Here is a 14,588-nt window from a genome sequence, read left to right on the forward strand (position 1 = left end):
CTGGGACGTGCCCACTACTGGATGCCATGTCTCTCAGAAGCCCTGCCTACCTGGGATGTGCCTATTACTGGATGCTATGTCTCACAGAAGCCATGCCCACCTGGGACGTGCCCACTGCTGGATGCCATGTGTCACAGAAGCCCTGCCCACCTGGGACAGCCGGCAGTGTGTGCTGGCTCCACTGAACAGAAGGCTGGTCTCCTCGGCAACCTCCCAGCAAGGAAACAGGCTGCCAGGACCGTCCTGAGATGGGTGCCTATTTGCAAGGCTAAAATGAAGCTAAATTAAGCAACTGCAGGATATTAATTTGGTGCTTAAGTTACTGAGCTTGAACGGAAGCCTGGGAAGAGGGAGGAGGAAGATCAGCAGCTGCTAAATCTTTCTATCTGTGTGTCTATTAATCATCTATCATTCAATCGATCAATCATTTATCTAACTACCTATCCAGTTATCAGCCAGCTACCACCTGCCTACCAGCACCTCCTCTGCCGGACCCAGTGCTGAGATCAGGATCTGAATGCCTTCCACGAATTATCATTCCATGAATTACCCCAGCGTCCGGGGACTCCCTGCACCATTTTACAGATGAGGAGGCAGCGGAAACTCGAGAGGGTAAATGCCTTGGGGGAGTCACACCGCTATCGAGTGGCGCTTACTACCTTACGAAGCTGCCTCCTCTCACGGGGAGCTCAGTTGGCTGTGGCGTCAAGATTAGCTGGGTGCCGGCTACAGGCAGACACCAGGGCCCCACCTGCAGATGCTCTGATTCAGCAGCTCTGCCTGTGTGTGGCAGACCTTCCAAAGAAAGAATTCAACGCAGAGGTGAAAGCAGGCAGCTGCGCTCCAAGGGTGGGAACAAGACGGCCCCTGGAGTCCTGGTAACCATCTCTCTTTCCTCCCAAATCAAGGTGCTAGCAACCCAAGGGCAGCCATGTGATCTCCTGCACAAGACCCAAGATCATAAGCCACAAGGTAGACTCACCCAGCTACTAAAAATAGGCCAGGCACAGATGGGAAGGCCAGCTCGCCCGGGAGGGGTGGTGTCTCTTGGAAAGGCCCTTGGCTTCTCACCATTTGCAACTTTTTACTCCAAATCCCCACTTTGCTCCCTTGATTCCTCGATTGGAAAATGTGGAGGTTTTCTCTGCATTTCTCCATGATGTGCCCTGTCTATACCAGGGGAAAGATGCTGCTCATGCGGAAATAAGTAACAACAACAAGACCCTGCCACTGGGTCCTTCGGAGGCCGAGGGAGACCCCTCAGTGGGAGTGTCTGGAGGGCCTGGAGAGGGCGGAAACCATGAGGTCACTCAATGTCATCACAGGTAGCAGCCCGAAGATAGCACCCAATGGAAACAGTCACATTGCCCCCTGACCGTTAGCACAGCTCTGTCAGCATCAACACTCACACCAACACCTAGAAAGCCAAGCAGTCACACCCACTCCTAGAAAGTCAAATTGGGAAGCCACGGTAGAGGCCATGTGGTGCAGACCCCCCGCCTGGGACTGTCTGAGGTCACCCAGCCATGGTCACACCAGGGCTGGGCACCTTGGAGCACGGAGCTGAAGAATGCAGTTAGCGACCCCCATGGGACACAGCCAGCGTGCACACACCAAAACAGACCAGTTCTACCACTCCTGGCACGTCTCAGTGTCTCTGTTTTGGAATTGGGGAACTTAAAGCTTTGTGCACCCACCGAGGACACCTAGAACAGCATTTAAAAATCACCTAGAGTGGGAACCCTGGGAAACAAAAGGGTTTGGCTCTCACCTTTCCCCTTGAATATTCTCTGTCTTTCACCTAACCATCAGAGATTTTAAAAAGCGTTCTTTTTGGATGTTTTAGGTTTATAATAAGGCACTTGGAGTGTGGGTGTGGGGAAGGGAGGGGAGAAATAAAAAGGTGACCGAGTTAAGGACATCAGATAAAGCCTGAGATAAACTGCATGAGGCAGAAATCACCCTAAGTTACCCTAAAAAGTAGGTAGTAGGAAAACAACCACCTTTGTGGTATCAAAAAAAAAAAACAGCTGGCAAGGAGGGACAGCTAATATTTCTTAAGAAAAACTAAAAGTGAAATTGGGATTTGAAATGTGCTATTTAAAAGTAGACTCAGAGACTCATGTGTTAAGATTTCTCCTAGTAATTAACTGGAAAGTTGATAAGGTGAATGGATAATCAATCGGAAATAAGAATCTGAACAGGTCATCCCACACCGGGGGTCTTTCTTAGAAGACACACCAAGGAAGGGGCTCATTCGCTCTGAGGCTCCTCCCCTTCCAGGCTGTGTAGGGGGGCTCCTTCCTGTGCTGTGAATGGCAGCTCTACTGTGATGCAATTAAATTTTGTGCCCCTTATTATTCAAACTATGCATGATTCAGTATTTCAGGAGCTCCACCAGCCCTCCTTCGCAGTCCGGAGGAATCTGAGATGTGTATTTCCATCCCTATTAAACTGGTGTCTTAAACGCACGTGCGCACGCACACGCACACGCACACACACACACAGTACGCCAGATGGTATGCTATTTCTTTCCAGATGTGTGGCTCAGTGGGGTCTGTGGCCTCTGCGCGAGACGCGGCTCTGAACGGTGCCCTAGGCCTGCGCTCCTCCTCTGCTGTCTCTCAAGGTAGCCCTGGCCAGGAGCCCTAACGCAGCCAAAGCCTCGCGAAGCCAGGCTGGCGCTGTCCACTTCAGCACCACTCCCTAAGCCTGCGCGTGTGCCGGAAGGTGGGCAGTGCAGCGCCACGTCCCGCAGGGTACTGGGCCTACCTAGTTTTTGCATGCATGCACGGAGCCTTTCTTCAAGATTGGACACTCTGCTCTGAAGTTCATCGTAGTCATAGGCGCCAATTTCCTCTTGCAGCTCGTTAAGCACTGACGTCAGATTCTGGACCTCCTCTTTAAACTGCAATACCAATTTGGCATCGGCCTTGTACTCTTCCAACACAGGTATCAAAGGCCTAAGTTCATCCATTTTCGCTTTTATTGCCTGCAAGGTTAAAATAAGCTGGTTCAGTGCGATGCATGCAAGAACGCTCACACCCTGCCTTGGCCTGGCTTCTCCCTAGGTGAGGGAAAGTGTGTATGTTCCCGCCTTATTTACAGGCTTATTTATTCTGGTCCAAATGAGTTAGAAGAGCATATTAAACAGTCCTCAGAACACCAACATATTTGGGAAAGGTCTTTATTGTCAGTTTAGAATGCAACATCTTAAGGTTACATGCTTTGAGTCACATACACGAAGTTTTTTTTTTTTCTTTCTTTTTCAAAAAATGCATTGACAAGGGTTCAAACTATTCATAAAATGCAGCTACAGTCGCATGCAAAGGAGGATCCTGGTTGTATTCAAGGTTCCTTAGTGAAATGGTGCTAAGTGTTGGAAAATGATAGTAAAAATGCATGGTGCAAAAAGCTCTCTGGCTCTCTTTCATGGTTACATGGGAGTGGACTGCCTCTTCAGTCACTGCAGCATTGAAAAAACTCTTTTAAGTTAGCCCTGCAAGTAAGAAAATGAAATACCGTTGAAGAACTAGCTCACTAGCCTGCCTGAGACAGACAGCCATTAGGAAACACATATGCACACGGTCACTTGGAGAAATCCCACTGTCACGTTCGAGCCAGTCAAAACGAACTGCTTTAAGAGTTACTGAGATTCCCTCATCACAGTTTCTGTTGGAATTTTTTAAACGTAGTTTAGCACAGTCAAGGCAAGCGCTTGCTTTTCTTCCCACAGAGCCGCAGCGCCCCAAAATTGGAAACTCAGAGAGATGTGTGTGTCAACAACATTTACCAGGACGAGCTACCTCCCAGCTGCTGAAGACACCCCCCTCTGAAGGAGTCTGTCGGCCGCAGAGAAGGGAGTGCTGTCTGAGAGACATAAACGCATTTTGGTCAGACAGGTCAACATCTCTCTCTCTCTCTCTCCAGAGTAATTCATGATGACCAGCCAGATGCAAGGACAGAATGTCCACTTGCCTCTGACGAGCGCCATCGGCTCATTCCACCTCAATGGGATCAGGCCTGCTACTATTTTATTTAGGATACAGACTTATAACTTCATTAGCTGGCCATTTCATCTATTTAATGTATCGTTTTTAAAAGAGAATGAGTTCTCGCCTCATGCAGGGGCACATCAAGGGAAAACATTAGCACAAAAAGGACGGGAAGACAGAGACACAGCGCGGGCAGTTTCCAGGCGGCGAGGCCGTGAATTCCGCCTGTTCATTTACATCTGGGCTGGGTTTCTAATTAAAATGCATGTACACCTTAATTAAGGCGGCATATCATGTTTCCATCGAGTCCTACTGAGATGGCGTCAACTGTGGGAAGAGCTCTAGCTGGCTGCACATCTGTGTATATGATTTTAGGTCACACAAATGCCAGTTTTCATGTCCAGAGTCACCCGGAGAAGCAGAACACTTCCCGCCGGGTGGAAAGGAGGTTGGTGTCTCTCTCTTTTTGCCCTGCATCTATGGCGTACCTTGTCTCGGCTAGATCAGGTCAGATGTGAAAAACTGCCCTGAGACATTCCCGCTCCAAAATGGCTCTCATCAATTAAGCTAATCCTCGCCTAATGCGATTTACCTGCAGCAGCTGTGGACTCGTGTGTCCCTGCCCAGCTAATATTCCACTTTGCTCAGGCAGCGAGGGATCTCAGACCCCGGCTTCCCAACCACACTGACGGGGGGCCTGGGGGCGAGTGTGTGCTGCCCCTGCCAAGGTGGCTTCTGCAGAACAGGGCCAGGTGGTGGCCTCCCTATTGCCAAGGGCAACAGCCCTTTCAAGGCACAGAGCAGCCTTTGCTGTGCTTCTCCCTGCCCCAAATGACCATTTCTGTAGGGAAAGGGAAAGCACACCCAGCCTCAGAGGAAGAGGAGGAGAGGGAGGAGGAGGGGAGGGAGAAGGGGAGGAAAAGGAAGGAAGGAGGAGGAGGAAGGGGGAGGAGGGGGAAGGGGGCGGAGGGGGAAGGGGGAGGAGTGGGAAGGGGGAGGAAAAGGAAGGAAGGAGGAGGAGGAAGGGGGAGGAGGGGGAAGGGGGAGGAGGGGGAAGGGGGAGGAGTGGGAAGGGGGAGGAGGGGAATGGGGAGGAAAAGGAAGGAAGGAGCAGGACGAAGGGGGAGGCGGGGGAGGGGGATGGGGATAAGGAGGAGAAAGGGGAGGAAGGAGGGCGGAGGAGGAGGCTGAGGGGAGAGAAGGAAGGGAGAAGGGGAAGAAGTGGGGAGAAGAAGGAGAAGGGAAGGGGGAGGACGGGGGAAGGAGGAGAGAGGAGGAGAGGGTGAGGGGAATGAGGAGAAAGGGAGGAAGAGAAGGAGGGGGGGAGAGGGGAGGAGGGGGGACAAGGAAGAGGAGGAGAGGGGAGGAAGAGGAGGAGGAAGAGGGGGAGAAGGAGGAGGAAGGGGAAGAGGAGGAGGAGAGGGAGGAGGAAAGGAGAAAAGAAGATGAGGGGAGAAGGAGGAGGAGAAGGGGGCGGGGGAGGAGGAAGAGAAGGATGAAGAGAGGGAGAGGGGAAAGAGGGAGAAGGAGGAAGAGAGGGGGAGGGGGAGAAGGAGGAAGAGGGGGAGGGGAAGGGGAGGAGGAGGAGGAGGATGAGAAGGGAAAGAGGAGAAGAGAAGGAGAGGGGGAGTGGGGGGAGAGAGGAGGGGGAGGAAGAGACCAGAAGGAGGAGGAAAAGGAGGAGGAGAGGAGAGGAGGGCAGGGAAGGAGGAGGAGGAGGAGGAGGAGAAGAGGAGGGAGGGGAGAGGGAAAGGAGGAGGAAGAGAAGGAGGAAGGAGGGGAAGGAGAAGGAAAGGAGGAATAGGAAGGAGGAGGAGGAGAGGAGGAAGAAAGGAGGGAAGAGAAGGAGGAGGAAGAGGAAGGAAGGGAGGGGAAGGAGAAGGCAGAGGAGGAGGAGAAGGAAGAGGAGAAGAGGAGGGAGGGGAAGGAGGAGCTGGAGGAAGAGGAGGAGGAGGGAGGGAAGGGGGAGGAACACACATACCTTGAACTGCCTGGCCAGGTGTTGCTTATGACTCTCCTCCACCTGTTTGAACTTGGACTCCAGTCCTTTCATCTGGTTCTCCATCTTCTCCACATACTGCAAGTCTCTCTGGGTCCGCCTGTCCAAGACCTCTATGGATTGAGACATGTTCTGCACCTGTCAAAAGGGCAGCAGGTTCAGTGAGAGCCGCAGTAGGTGCCAGACAGTCTTCTCTGCCTGCTCGCACGACGCTGCCCTTTCCCACACAGCTGGCACACCAGGACCAGAAGTGGCCCATGCATTATTTACGAGGTAATCGCCAGCTCCGGGGACTGTGAGGACCCAGAACTCCCCAAACACAGCAAATTGGTTGGGTAAACATTTCCTCTGCCAACGGGTTCTTATCATCAGGGATGCGAATGAGAGGTTCAGGAAACTCAAGTTCCTCCCTGGCTGTTGCTCCAGGCACAGGACGGGGCGCTTTCTCTGGAGCTCTCTTTTTTTTAGTGGTGGGTGGAGACTGTTTCTAGTCTCTTTATGTTGCAGGACCGAATCAGTTAGGCAAGCATAAATACCGGCAGGGAGGAAGGGCGTGCTCCGGCTGCCCCAGGTATAAATTCTCCTTCCTCCTAAATCTCACTGAGTGCCTTGCTGATGAGGTTGATTACTTAAGTGCAGAGTGAAGGAACAAGGGAGCCGCTCTCCCTGACTCTGCATCAAGCTTTTCCCCCATCTCCCGCGCCATCCATCACAGCCCACAGCATCACAGGTAGATGACTGCTCTGCAAACATGTACATTCTGAGCATAGAGTCAGGAATCAATCACCCAGCAAATGAAGAATCGCTGTTTTACATCTTTACAGGCAGACCTGAATTGAGTCTAGCCTCAAGATGGAACTTTAATATTCAACAGGATTCCAGGGAGCTTAAAAGAAAAACAGTTTCAGTGCAGCCACCTGCCAGTGCATTTTATTTGCAGGGAACTGGCTTGTGCTTCTGTGCAAATGCATTCGGGGCTGCGGGGAGGTGGAGGGAACCGGAGGATTGCCGCAGTGGTGTCTGGGTCATTTTCTCAGAATCTAATGCAATTACTATGGAAGAAGTTACCTCCATGACAGCAAATCTTCACTTCTGATTTTTTTTTTTTTGTTTTTTGCTGAATTTGAAAATACTCTCCCTTCTAGGAACAAAACCATTTGGGGACGAGGCTTAGCTTTGCCCGGTCAGTGTGAAAAGAGGACAGTGCGGTTTCTACTTCTTACTATACGTCCTCCACCAGGGCAAATACAGTGAAGTGAAATACGAAGGAGCCAGCCACGCCTCCTCAGTCGGGGGAAAACCACTCTCGCCAATCTCAGCACCCAAAAGTGCAAGGGATTTCACGTCCCGTTATTAGAAAGTAACACAAACCCATCCCGCAATTTCAAGTTCGTAAAGCACACAGCAGCGCTTTAGCTCCCTCTCGCCCCTTCCCCTCCCTGGGAAATGGGAGCATTCTTCTTCCACCACCTGCCTGATTCCCTTGCTCATCTTACTCTGTCACTTTCAATAACTACAGCACCCCTTTCAAGAAAAGATACAAAGTTTCATTTTATTCGTCCTTCAAGGCCCAGCCCAAATGCCACCTCCTCCAGGGAGGCTTCCCTGATGAACTGAGTTAAAACTATTTGGAAACAACATCATCTTGTTGGCACAATGTCTGCCCAGGAGTGAGCCACAAAGCTGCCCCCCCAACCCCCACAGCCTGTGGACAGGACACTCATGGAGGGAGTGACACTGGGTCTCACCCACATCTGTAACCCCTGCACAAAGTCCAGTAAATCTAGTGCACAGGAGTGGCCCCTGCAGCCACATGGCCGAACAATACAAATGACAGCGCCAGCCCAGACCCCTCTCCCCATTCCCCTCCTGGCAGAATCCCCAGGAGGGAAGGCCCACAAGTGCCATGAGCAGCTGCTGAGCTCGGGCTGGCCTGGGTCAGGAGACCACGCACAGCGCCACAGGCTTTTCGCTCCCCAGAGAAGGTATGCTTTTAACAGATTTCAAAGATCAGACTTCAGATCTGAAAATTTTAAAGATACCAAGCTATTCTGCTGCCTTAAAACAAAACAGTTCCTCTCCTATGGTTCTTCTAACCCTGACTGCATTTTCCTTTCTGGCCGCTGACAAGGCCCAGGCGCAAGGTTCGCCTCCAGGGTTGCAATCTCCCCAGGGCCCATCTCCCCGCCCTGGGGTGGCAGGGACCCAGAACTCCCCAAACACAGCCTCCTCCCAGCTTAGCCCTTCCTCTGAGCACCTGCATTTTCTCGCCTGCAGGACGTCTCTGAGAAGCCAACTGGCACGGTCAGGGTCACAGAGCTACAGGATGACACAGTCTACCTCACGCCCTACGCAGGTCGGCAGCCGGCATTAAGAAGCGGGAGGGGGGCCAGCAACATGCAAAGACACACCTGGCCTCGGGATAACGAACTGCTAATAATGACCACCCTCTCCCGTGTTCCAGGCCCTGCGCTGAGCTGCTGTGGTGTTATTCATCTCATCTGATCTCTACAAAAGCCCCGGAGCTGAATGCTATTTTGAGTCCCATCTTACACATAGGGAAGCCAAGGCTCAGAGAAGTTAAGCGACTTGCTTACTGTCACGAAGCCAGGCCTGCCAGTTCAAGCTGGACTGGCTCCAAAGCCTACACCCTCAAACCCAGGGCCCAGTGCTGCTTCAAAGAGAACGGAGCCTGAGCCTCAGGCCTGTCACCATTCCCGTCCCCACAGCGCTCCACCCTAGCTGCAAGGCACTGGTGAGGCCTCCAAGGCTCTAGTGCCCAGGCTCCCCACAGGGGCTCAAGGGCAACAGAAATCAGAGACTCTGGGGGTGGGGTCTAGGACTCAACATCTTGCAGCCTCCCAGGTGGGTTAAAGGTGAAGCCAGGCCGCAGAAACACCGACCTGGCTGGAATATGCCCAGCTGTGACCCAGCCCCACCCACAGGGCACATGGGCTGCGGTTTCTGGAGCGTCCTGTCCTGCTTCTGCCCACGAAGAGAAGGCAAGAGAAGAAAAAAGAAAGAGGAAAGAAAGGAAATAGCACACAGACCAGGGTGTGCGGGGGAGCTGGGGAGGGAGCCTCCTGCTAAAATGCACAGTGCATTAAGGAGCCAGGGCCCTCTTTCCCTTTCACAGCAACTGGCTCATGCCCTCTGAAAATAGAGTGCCTCATGCCCGGTATGCTATCAAATGGGGCTTTAAATTTTTAAGCAGTAACGCTGTGGCACGCACAGGAAGGAAGGAATGTTCCAGAACCTGCAGTCCCAAGGGCTCATGGAGCATTCTGGAATCCATTTCCCAACTCTGCTCTCCCGGCAAATGCCTCCTCCCTGGGCTCACGGTTCTGCTCTCCCCACCTGACTCTGCCCGGCCCCCACAGCCCAGAGGCCCCTCCAGCTGCCGCCTCCCTCCTCTCGGGTTCTGAATAATTAAAGGCTCAATTAGGCTTTGGTCTAGTTAGTTGTTAATAAATGTTTGTGGAATCTGTTATATGGATCTTACTTTAATTCTTTTAAAAGGATCTTCTCAGGTGGCTAAAGAGAAAAAAAAACCCGTTCTGTTCCTTCAAGGGGAGCATGCTTTACAAACTGGGCCAGCTGCGCTGGGCACCACGATGCACCCTTCTTGCCCAAGAAACAAGCGTCCCATGGCCATCCATTCCAGACAGGGACAGAGGCACAGACAGGAGCAGGCAGTTACCCCAAGCCTTCAGCACCTGCCGGAGCTGGGCGGGTGCTCGACATCTCTAGCCCACCCTCTCCCTCTCCAAGAAAGGGAACCTGCTTTGTCCAGAGCTTCCAGGAGGGTTTGTGCTCCAGCACCAGGAATGCTGACCTGAGTCAGGGCAACGCTGTCCTCTCCCCAGGCTGCTCCCACTTTCTCCAATGAGGTGGGCGGTAACAGCAGCATCTGTCCCCCCAGAACAGAGCCACCCCCGAGTCACAGGGCCCTACCCCCCCAGGCCTCCTCTCATACTCCTGAGCTGATGCCCACTCCAGAAGGTCCAAGGCCAACCTGCAGTTACTGGTGTGCACGTGTGTGTGTGTGTGTGTGGTGTGTGACCCCACTCCCTCAGGGTGGGAAGGTTCCCTGCCCCATAGGTGCTACATGCAAATGCCCCTTTCTCCTGAAGAATCAATGGGTGGAACAGAAGGGCCCACCATGTCTCCTTGTTCCCTTGGTAACTCACCCGGGGGCCCCCAGAACCTAGGTTAGCCACAGAATACTGGGTCCTTGGGCGGAATGTGCCAAAAGGCAGGTGGGCCGTGCCTGTCAGGAGAAGGCACCCTGAGTAACTTGGGGAGCGGAGCAGACTGAAGCAGGTGATGAGCTCGGCCATGTGGGTCTCAGCACCAACTTCCCTACTAACAGCTGTCTGGCTTGGGACAAGGAAGTCCACCTCTAGGGAGAGCCCAATTTCGCCTTCTCAAAACGGAGTGAAAAATCCCACCAACCTCACATGGTTCTTGTGAAGATCACGTGAAATAACGGATTTGAAATGTGTTACGCAAACTCCACCCTGCTGTTCCCGTGTGGGTTCTGAAGGTGACAGCAGGGCCTGCTTTAGCCCCAGGAAGGCGTTCATGGTGATAAGCACCTGGGCAGCCACTGGCCAGGTCCACCCATTCAAGGGCAGAAAAAAGACCCCATCTGGTAAAATCCAAACGGTCATGCATTCCTGGGCCCACAGGCACTCTCCAAGGTAGCTGCTGGGTGAGAGCCCCAGCCCTGCACACACAGATATGACATCACTCAGAGACGAGCCTTGTGTCCCGTCTCACCACGCCCATGAGACTCCTCAACGGAGCCTGCAGTGACAGAGAGGCAGGTCTAGACTCTCTTCCTGGGCCACCCTTGGAAGTCTCAATCCATCCGTTCATCCATCCACGCATTCAGCCATCCACCCATCCCCACCCAGGCATCCACCCATCCATCCATCCACTGATCCACCTGTCCATCCACCCTTTCATTCATTCATAAACATTTTGAGTGGAGACAAGCCAGGAATGGGCCGAAATGGAGCCTGCAAGCTAGCCAAGCCTTGGTGCTGGCGTGAGCACACAGCATGTACACACACACATGCGTGTGCGCGCACACACACACACACACACACACACACTCCGTGCAGACTCACCTTCTCCAATAGCTGCCTCAGCTGTTTTGTGCGGGCATCCCGTGAACACATGGTCTGCTGTGGGGCAACCACTGTGCAGATACACCTGCCCTCGCTGTCCTGGGCAGAGCTGTACACCTGCCAGCTCTCCTCAGGGTTGGTGGGCAGCACCTGGAGAAGGAAGGGGTGGGGAGGGAGAGAAAAGGAGACCATGAGGTTGTGCATCAGAGCCAACAACCAGGGGAAACTGTCCACATCCAGCCCCAGGGAAAAGGCACAAGGAAATGGCCCCAAGACATGTTTGACCCAAAGTGGAGAAAGGGCCCCTGGGAACAAAAAGGCACAGGTCTCCCATTAGGGGGCCCAGGGCTGAAAGGAAGTCAAAGAGGCAGGACCCTTTACGTTCTTAAAATTCAGGTTCAATTCAACTCAAGGGATGTCTGGAATTTGTCATCTGGCCAAATTGATCTGCTGGGTGGTGGGTGGGGGGGGGGGCAGCAACTGGAGGCCACAGGCTGGACGAGGAGCAAGGCAGGAAAGCAAATGCCCGGTGGCTTAGTGTGGGCACGTATTGCAGAAAAAGGATATCCTTCCCGTAAGTCAAGCACAGGTGGCTGGCACCACCAAGCCTCGCCCTGCCATTCCCTAACACTTGCAGATGAAGCACCCACTGTAACAGCCCCAGATCCAGTAGCCTATTTGCTTAGAGCTGTGATGAACCACGAACCACCGCAACCTCCCTGCCGGCAGCTTGGCAAAGACTGACCCAAGAAAACACTAGGTTTCCCACTCCATGTGGGCTCCACCCACGAGACGTTTGGTGGATGTCACCCCCAACCCCAGTCCTGAGGTTTGCCCAAAGACCACCAAGAAACCAGGGCTGCCCGTGTCTGGTGTAACCTTGCAATCCAGCCCTGCCAGGTGCCGGGGCGGGCGCTCCGAAGCACACCCGCTCCACCCTGCTGCTGGCCCCACTGTTTCCAAGCACACTCCCCGCCGGTGGCTTCAGGTCACCTCTCTGCTATTTTTAGCATGAAGATGGGAGGAGAAGTTGGGCAGGGAGAATCTATAGTAGTCATATCTTTAATCTCATTCATTCCCAACCCCACAAGATCGGACCGGCAGGCTGGAACAAAGTCATCATGGAGGAATCGCCCTTTGCTTCCTGAAGGAGCAGGGGGGTGTTCTCAAGAGGGGTCTTAGGAGGGAGCCACACCACAGAGCCCTCTTTGCAGAGCACCTAACCTCTGGCAGCAAAAAGGGAGAGGCAGGGACACTCAACGTCCTTCACCTCTCCTTTCAGCCTAAAGGGGCAGTGGTCTGGGGTGCGCATTCGCGGCCCCTTCTCCGCTCCGCACTCCGGGCGGGTGGTTTCAGCTCAGCCTCGCTCAGCCATCTAAGTCAGAGCAGCCCTGGCCACGGTTCCCCCTCCCGCTAGGCTCGGGAGGCAGACCGGATTTCAATTTCAGAGGCCAGGAGGGAGGGGTGCAGGCAGATGAAGGCAAAGGCAAGGGGGGTGAGCAGCACCTAAGGGCAGGCTCCCAGGGGCCCCGCCACAGCCCCTCGGCACCGTCCTCCGAGGGGAAGGAACGAAGCCTTCATGGGGCTGGGGAGGAAAGGGCGTCTTGGGAGTTTGGGAACGCAGGCGCGGGCAGCAGCTCCGGGGCCCACCGGCGGGGCCCCACTCCCAGCCCGGTCCGGCCAATCTGGCTTTTACAAACTAGGGCGGGCTCAGAGTCCCGGCTGGACGGAGCCCAGACTGGGGTCTAGCAGCGGCTCCACCCCTCACTTGCTGAGTGTGACCTTGGACAGGTCCCCAAGTCCCCAGCCTTAGTTTCCTAACCTTTCAATGAGGGGCTCACAATTCGTGACCCAGGACTCCAAGCCTCCACACCCTAGCAGGCTCCCCGGACACCGCGGCGAGGGGCTCCGGCGAAGGAAACGCCGCCCTAGGGGCGCGCGGGTGGAGACTGAGTGGCCCAGGCTGGGGGCGTGGGGAGCAGGGTCTCCACCGCTGCGCCGGCCTGCGACCCCGGCCATTGCCCACCCTGCTCCCCGCCGCTTCCTACGGCGACTCGGGTCCCGCGCGGCGCCGGCCCAGCCCGGGGCTCCGGACCGAGGAGGGGGAGGGGGAGAGGGAGGAGAAGGAGGAGGAGGAGGAGGAGGAGGAGGAGGAGGAGGGGCCGCGCCAAGGCGGCCGGAGGGCGCACTTACGCCGGTGCTGCGGTCCAGCGTCCCGCCGCCGGCTGCCGAGAGCTTGGTGGTGTTGAGGCCCACCAGCGAGGGCAGCGTCTGGGACATCCAGTTGGTGATCATGGCCATGGTGCTCAGCACGACCCCGATCTTGAGCAGCGGCACCGACATCGCGCCTCGAGCCGCCTCCAGCGCCCGCTCCGAGCTGGCACCGGCTCCCGCGCCCGGGCGGCCTTCAGGCGGCGGGCACCGCGGCGGGTAGGGGCGCCCGGCTGTGTCCCCGCGCCCCCTCGGCCCGCCGCCGCCCGCCCGCCGCCGCCGCCGCCGCCCCGCGCGCCCCGGCCATCGCCGCGCCTTCCCCGGGCGCCAGGGAGGGTGGCCAGGCGGCCGCTGCCCGCCGCGCCCCAAGCCCCGCGCCGCCTGCCCGCCCCGCGCCCCGCCGAGTCCCTCCGCACTTCGCCGCCGCCACCGGGAAGCGCCGCTCGGCTCTGAGCGCGGCGCGGGCAGCGCGCGGGGGCCGCGGCCGGGAGGCGGGGCTCGACCGGGCGGGGCCGACGCAATCCGCCCAGGAAATGGGTGGGTTTTTCCTGCGCGCGCGGCTCCCCGCCGCCCCCTGGCTGCCGGCAGCGAGGTCTGCAGACTCGGGTCCGCCCAGGAGTTGGGATCGGGGTGACTTGAGGAGATAAAACGCGCCCCCGCCCCCGGCTCAGAAAATAGCCCGCGGCGGCGGCGCGGGGACCCCAGCCCGGCGCACGGACCGCGCCCTCCCGCCCCGGGCTCCCCCTACCCCGCGCCGGGGCCCCTCTCTGATCCCCGCAGAGGACGCGCTCTGGGGCAAAGGTTGCCCGCGGGGAGACGGCCCCGTCCTGCCTAAGGGGGCCCCTTTCCGCGGTGGTTCGAGGGGCCCAGCCAGCCTGGGCCGTCCCCTGAAACCCAGCAGGCCTGGGCCGACTCCAAAAGCAGCGGGACTCGCGAGAGTCAACAGTGCTAGCGGCGTCGGGCATCGCTGCAGAGTGAAAAGCGCCCTGCGAACCCTGGGCTGCCACGGGGCTCTGAGGCCTCGGGGGAAGAAAGGGCCCGACCCGCACTGCCCGCACCAGCGCGGCTGGGGGGTGGCCTGCGGAAGCCGCGGTGCGCAGGGAGGGGCCCGGGAGGGCGCACGCGGGGCAGGACCTGCGCAGGGCATGGGTCTCCGGACCTAAGATGGCCACGCCCAGGAGCGTGGTGTGGGGCGGTGGGCGTGTGGGGCGGGGACTGGGGTCCGTGGTGGGGGGCGTGGGTGTGTGG

At 56.3% G+C, this 14,588-nt stretch overlaps 1 protein-coding gene across 1 annotated transcript in view; it reads right to left on the minus strand.

Annotated features, from left to right (window-relative positions):
* OLFM1 (olfactomedin 1) overlaps positions 1-13,794 on the minus strand; it is a 32,018-nt gene extending 18,224 nt beyond the window's left edge. Inside the window, exons 1-4 of the mRNA XM_032261939.1 lie at positions 13,323-13,794; positions 11,130-11,279; positions 5,977-6,132; positions 2,773-2,992 (exon numbers count right to left, since the gene is read on the minus strand). Of these exons, the coding sequence (XP_032117830.1) occupies positions 2,773-2,992; positions 5,977-6,132; positions 11,130-11,279; positions 13,323-13,472 (676 nt within the window). The 5' untranslated portion in view covers positions 13,473-13,794. The remainder of the gene's footprint in view (positions 1-2,772; positions 2,993-5,976; positions 6,133-11,129; positions 11,280-13,322) is intronic.
* Between the last annotated feature and the right edge of the window lie 794 nt (positions 13,795-14,588).

The sequence above is a fragment of the Sapajus apella genome, unplaced genomic scaffold, assembly GCF_009761245.1.
Source record: "Sapajus apella isolate SASKATOON/1434 unplaced genomic scaffold, GSC_monkey_1.0 scaffold126, whole genome shotgun sequence".
NCBI lineage: Eukaryota > Metazoa > Chordata > Mammalia > Primates > Cebidae > Sapajus > Sapajus apella.